The following is a 6,955-nucleotide window of genomic DNA, read 5'->3' as shown; positions in this document are numbered from 1 at the left end:
CTAACCTGACCGAGGCTCGAATCTGCGACCTTCTGGCTGTGAGGCGACAGCACTACCTACTGCGCCACTGTGTTGCCCAAAAAAATAAATAAATTGTAGATATAAAATGTAATTTAAAGGGACAGTTCACCCAAAAAAATGTAATTCTGTCATCGTTTACGCTCCATCCATTTATTCCAAACCTGTATGATTCGCTTTCTTCTGTTGAACACAAAGGAAGATACACTGAAGAATGCTGGGAAAAAACAGGGACTGACTTTCAAAGTATTTGTTTTTCCTACAGTGGAAGTCAGTGGCTTTCAGCTTTCTCCAGAATTTCTTTTTTGTGTTCATCAGAGCTAAAAAAAACAGGCCAAGACGGACTGAATGATGACAGAATTCACCTTTTTAGATGAGCTGTCCCTTTAATACTGTAGTTTGGCTGTTGTTCCATTGATTGACACTGGGGGGCGATTGACTCCATGCTTCAACTTTTCAAGAAGGAGCAGTATGGTTACAGGTTTACAACGTTTTTCTAAATATCTCCTTTAGTGTTCAACAGAAGAAAGAAACTCAAACAGGTTTGAAACGAGTGACTGATGAGTAAATGATTTTCAGTTTTGGGTGAACTGTCCCTTTAAAAACAGTAATACCATCAAGAGCAAGTCTATAACACACACTTGTGGTTTCAGTAAAGGATAATCCCCCTCTGCAGGATCAGATCAGTGTGTTGTTCTTGCTCTCAGGGAGTGAAGACCGTAAATACAGACTAATAATGTTCAACGAGTGTGAAAAAATCTAAAGCAGGACTTACGGCACAGCGCTGGTCAGCGTCTCTCTGAAGGCCACTTTGGGTTTGCCCATCACACACGGACAGCTGTATTCCCTCTCCATCCTCTGAAACACACACACACATTTATAGTCAAGTCCCGGCTGGGTCAGTTGGTGTTTCTGTGTGGAGTTTGCATGTTCTCCCTGTGTTGGCGTGGGTTTCCTCTGGGTGCTCCGGTTTCCCCTACAGTCTAAACACATGCGCTATAGAGGAACTGATGAACTAAATCGGCCGTAGTGTATGAGTGTGTGTGTGTGAATGAGTGTGTATGGATGTTTCCCAGCACTGGGTTGCAGCTAGAAGGGCATACGCTGTGCTGGAATAGTTGGTGGTTCATTCCGCTGTGGCGACCCCTGATAAATAAAGGGACTAAGCTGAAGGAAAATTAATAAATAGATATAATAATTATAATAATATTAGAATAAATTTAACTTCAACTGTATATTTTCAAACATTAACATAAGTAAATAGACTCAATGAGGGGCTAAAGTATCTGTGTATATATCTGCGCACACAGAATCAGTGTGTGTCTGCTTGTGTGGATAATTCATCCCGCTATCACCGCTGATGGAGCAGACTACTGAATCCAGAATAATCACCTGTGAGTAGATCTCCAGATGCAGCTCCCCCATGCCGGAGATGATGGTCTCTTTGCTCTCTGTGTCGAAATGAACCCGAAACGTGGGGTCTTCCCTGGTGAAGCGGCTGATGCCCTTCGACAGCTTATCCGTGTCATTCTGAAGCAGAAAGGAGAAGCGTTTACTGCTGAAAAACACCACACAGCACTGAGAGAGAAACTCTGATCCTCTGAGTCTGGTACCTTGTTTGAGGGCCGAATGGACATGGAGATCACCGGCTCAGGAACGTGAATGGACTCCTGAAATACAGACTATTATTAAACCTCCTGTTGACTTCACTTGTGAGTAAAAAATAACCCGGGTGCCACTTTATCAGCAGAAAAAATCTATAAACAATCTAGAAGTTTGGTGACTTTTTCTAAAACGACCTCAATGTTAGACAAAAATGAATCCTTTTCATGAAGGCTGAACACATTTAGGGTACAAAAACCTTCTTTTTTTTTGCATAGATATCTAAATTTATATATTATTTGTATCATATACATATATATATTTGATATCTAAATATAAATACTTTCTTAAATACATAATAAATATACACAGTACACGCATATACAGTTGAAGTCAGAATTATTAGCCCCCCCTTGAATTTTCTTTTCTTTTTTTTATATATTTCCCAAATGATGTTTAACTGAGCAAGGAAATTTTCACAGTATGTCTGATAATATTTTTTCTTCTAGAGAAGCCTTATTTGTTTTATTTTAGCTAGAATAAAAGCAGTTTAATTTTTTAAAAGCCATTTTAAGGTCAATATTATTAGCCCCTTTAAGCTAATTGTTTTTCTGCAGAACAAACCATCGTTATACAATAAATTGCCTAATTACTCTAACCTGCCTAATTAACCTAGTTAAATGTCACTTTAAGCTGTATAGAAGTGTCTTGAAGAATATCTAGTCTAATATTATTTACTGTCATCATGACAAAGATAAATAAATCAGTTATTAGAGATGAGTTATTAAAACTATTTTGATTAGAAATGTGTTCTAATGTGAAGAAATCTGCTCTCCGTTAAACAGAAATTGGGGGAAAAAATGAACAGGGGGACTAATCATTCAGGGGGGCTAATAATTCTGACTTCAACTGTATATTATGTCAAAACAAACTTTTATTTTGGATGTGACACGCCCAGCACTAATAATAATAATAAATAATCAAATTAGCTATTTATATTACAAGCTACAATTCTTAATAAACAAACCCTTCGGCGTTCCCCAGGGCCGCAGTGGGACTCCTTTTCAGCCCTGGAGTTTTAAGCCTTATACCGGCCTCCTCAGTTCACAAATAAGGTCATTTCCAATTCAGTTTCTACTGACACTATCATGTCTTTTTCAAGGACACAGCTGCTTTAGAACATCAAATGTCTTTCATAAATATGAGAAGATTAAAGGGTAGCTAAATCTCTAACACTATTCTTTAAAACATCACAATGTCCTTGCCTGCAATATCTGAATATATATTGCTGCTATTGCACTGCTGGTTAGACCGAAACTGCATTTCGTTGCCTTGTACTTGTACATGTGTAATGACAATAAAGTTGAATCTAATCTAATCTAATCTAAATATATATATATATATATATACATATATATATACATATATGTGTATATATATATATATATATATATATATATATATATATATATATATATATATATATATATATATACATATATGTGTATATATATATATATATATATATATATATATATATATATATATATATATATATACACATATATGTATACACATATATATACACATATATGTATACACATATATATACACATATATATATATATATATATATATATATATATATATACATATATATATATATATGTATACACATATATATACACATATATATATATATATATATATATATATACATATACATATATATATATACACATACATATACATATATATATATATATATATATATATATATATATATATATATATATATATATATATATATATATATATATATATATATATATACATATATATATACATATACACATATATATATATATACATACACAGTCCTTTGTAACGATGGTCACACAAAAAATAAAAATAAAATATGTACACCTACATAAGTAACCCAAACAGTATTATATATCTTAACACTAAAAGTGCAGAAAAAAAAATTTACTCAGGTGAGGTTCAAATACGTGTCAGCAAACACGTGCTGACCACTGGACCCCAATGGCAGTGCGTTTGGAAGAAATAAGTATTTCACTGTTATGTGCAAGACTTTTAACCACAGTATTACTTTCTATTGATGGCTTAATCTTTTTGTCCCCTTTTTAGATTTCTGATCAAGTTATGTCTGATTTATTAATGTAGTGAATCGTCTGATTTTCATTGAGCAGGTGTAATATTCATTAATATTAATTATTCAAATTCTTATATTCACTAAGGTGCCGCTGTTTGGGGTCGAATGATAGTTACATCATCATTACCCTGCAGGCTGCATTTTGCTCACAAAATAATGAATAAAAAGAGTGAGGCTATGGTCAAATAAATACGTAAATAAAAAAAAGTGCGACTACTGAGAGTGCAAGCAGCTATGGACACCGGCCCTCCCGGCCAAAAAACGGACCGGCCCATCGGGAATTCTCCCGGTCCTCCCGATTAGCCAATCCGGGCCTGGTGCTCCCTGTGTTTAGCGAGTTGGTGTGGTGCTCATATTCAGTTCAATTTAATTCATCTCCATTTCTATAGTGCTTTTACAATGTATACTGCTCTAGTCAATTGAAACTGCTTCTGTCCAGTTTTCACAGTTGACCCTTTACAAAGTCCCTTTAAGGGAAGTCATTTCACTCGGTGGCCATCTTTGAAATGTCTCTCGTAAATATGCTCTGTTTGAATAGGGAAACAATTCAATTCTCCAAAACTGAAAGTCAAGTTTACGGATACATTTCTTATTTAGAATCACCAATAAGTAGGGCCAGACAGAACCTGCGGACATTTTTTGCTATTTCTGCTCAGAATTGTGTTAAAATTCTGCGGATTTATGCGAAATTATTTTGAGAGTATCATAACTAAAACCGTAATATATGAACTAAAAAGTAATACATTCTCAACATTTATTTAATGTTTACAATGCAAATCCAATTAGATCCACTTTATTTGGTAAACAAATCAAGTCTATAATATCTCTACTAAAAGACAGAATATATTACTTTACAAACTGTTTTGTAAATAAATCATATGAATATTTTATATTAGTCAATAATATTACTGTAATTAATTTAAGTGATGTTTTATAAAAAATTTCGGGAGGAGCACGCGCAAAAGTTTCAGTATCAAATACGTCATTGACAATTATTCTATTATCCAATCAGTTCTTGACCATACCCCTATATATACCAAAGCTGTTTTACCTGCAGCATCTCACGACTTTAGCATCCCTCCACCACCCGGTCACCTCACCTCTTAAGCATTACAATCCCGGGGGGAGCGTTCTGGGGCCGGGCTAGATACTTCGCTCGAATCCCTATTCCTCCCTGTTTCCTGATAAGAGGAATAACTCGAGTTTGGGTGTCTTCCCCGAGCTCAGAGCCCTCTCCCCGGACAGCACGCCAAATAAGCTTTATTCTGAAACTATTGCAAGTGTGAACTTGTGAAAAACTGAATAAATATAGATTTATGCAAGTAAATAAGCAGAATCAATGATGGGCTAAAAACCTGCGGAATTCTGCGCGCAGATTCCGTGTGGGCCTACCAATAAGATTAAACAACAAACGACTCTTAAGTCTCATTTCTAAACATTAAAATCAAACCAAATCATCATTTTTTAGGTTGCTCAAGCTAATGAGCACTCGAAGGGGCCGAGATTACGACACCAACCTCCTTTATGGATGTTTATGTGTCACACATGATCATCCCCCGAATAACGCCTCGTCCGATCGCACGGCTCCTCAGAAATAATTCTTGGTCTTGATGGCGAATCTCCTCCGGAAATGACATCAACTCTTTGTTTACAAGTTTGTGGGTGTTCATTTGTGTCATGTGATGTGCGTTTGACAGGGCTGTACCTCGCTTTCTTTTCATACAGATTACAAACATTTGTTTTCAAGTGTAGTTTAAAAGTAGAGATTTCAAGCTGAGATTCCAGTGTTTGCTGACCCCAAAGGACTCATAAAGAAGCTGCAGAAATGGTCATAAACACACTTCTGGTCCGAGCCCCTCCCCTGAAGAATCCTCAGCCTATAGTGATCGATGATTGGCTCCTGTACTAGTAGGTGGGGCTTCATTTGTTATATTGACCGCTACCCTTTCCCCCCCATTCAAAACTGTACGAGTGACACGTCTCGCGTGTTCTAGAATCTTAGCTCAGTTCCATGTAGTAATAATAATAATGTAATGATGTGATGTGGATCATTACGCACCATGGAGAGGTTGGCATTGGTGCGTGCAGTGAAGGTGTCTCCGCTGGCGCAGTCGATGCCAAACAGCGCACAGATATCTCCAGCATACGCCACCTCCACATCCTGAACAACACAGAGATAAACACAAATCAGAAATCTACACTTCATCTGGAGGGATGCACACAAATGACTGAAATTATGAAATTATTCCTATTTTTATGCAGCGGATGCCCTTCCAGCTGCAACCCAGTACTAGAAAACACCCATACACACTCATTCACACACACACTTATACACTACAGCCAATTTAGTTCATCAATTCTTGCTGTGAGGCCACAGTGCTAACCACTGAGCCACCGTGCCTAATCATCTACACTGGAGTCTGCGCTCACCTCCATCTGATCTGCATGTAGGCACACCAGCCTCTGCACTCGAACCCTCTTCCCTGTGCGCGTGTTGTGGATGTAGTCGGTTTTCCTCAGACAGCCCTGATACACACGCATGTACGTCAGCTGACCGAAACGCCCCGCCTAAACACACAACACAGGAAGAGTTTAGGGAGAGAAAAATAGTCCAAATGATTTACTCGCACTCAAGTGGTTCCAAACATTCATGAGTTTCCTTCCTCTGTTGAACACTAAACCAGATATTATGAAAAATACCAGAAAAGAAGACATTAATCACAATATTAGGAAGTAAACTACAGTTTGTACTCCAACAAATGTTATGACACCTTTATAAACATGTCATGAACATGAAGATTTTATACATGCTTATTAAACCTGTCATTAAGGGCTCTATTTTAAAGATCTAAGCACAAAGTCTAAAGCGCATGGTGCAAAAGCATTAAGGGTGTGTCTGAATCCACTTTTGCTTTTTTAAGGATGGATAAATACGTTCTGCGCCCCGGCGCATGGTCTAACAGGGTTGTGCTTATTCTCTTAATGAGTTCTGGGTGTGTTTTGAGCATAACGTGCATTAAACCAATCAGAGTCTCATCTCACATTCCCTTTAAGAGCAGGGGCGCAAAAAGGGTGTATGCAGTACAGTATATGCGTAGGGCCAGACGGAATCTGCGGACGTTTTTTACTATTTCTGCGGAGAATTTTGGTAAAAATCTGCAG

The 6,955-nt window shown here is 37.1% G+C and overlaps 1 protein-coding gene across 1 annotated transcript in view; it reads right to left on the bottom strand.

Moving 5' to 3' along the window:
* The window catches only part of gfm1 (G elongation factor, mitochondrial 1), a 41,085-nt gene that overhangs the window by 16,244 nt on the left and 17,886 nt on the right, over window positions 1-6,955 (bottom strand). Inside the window, exons 9-13 of the mRNA XM_056473324.1 lie at window positions 6,224-6,361; window positions 5,853-5,954; window positions 1,632-1,688; window positions 1,411-1,548; window positions 794-876 (exon numbers count right to left, since the gene is read on the bottom strand). Of these exons, the coding sequence (XP_056329299.1) occupies window positions 794-876; window positions 1,411-1,548; window positions 1,632-1,688; window positions 5,853-5,954; window positions 6,224-6,361 (518 nt within the window). The remainder of the gene's footprint in view (window positions 1-793; window positions 877-1,410; window positions 1,549-1,631; window positions 1,689-5,852; window positions 5,955-6,223; window positions 6,362-6,955) is intronic.

The sequence above is a fragment of the Danio aesculapii genome, chromosome 15 (genome assembly GCF_903798145.1).
Source record: "Danio aesculapii chromosome 15, fDanAes4.1, whole genome shotgun sequence".
Taxonomy (NCBI): Eukaryota; Metazoa; Chordata; class Actinopteri; order Cypriniformes; family Danionidae; genus Danio; species Danio aesculapii.
The sequence above is the reverse complement of the archived record's forward strand: the minus strand, read 5'-3'. Positions and strand labels throughout refer to the sequence as shown.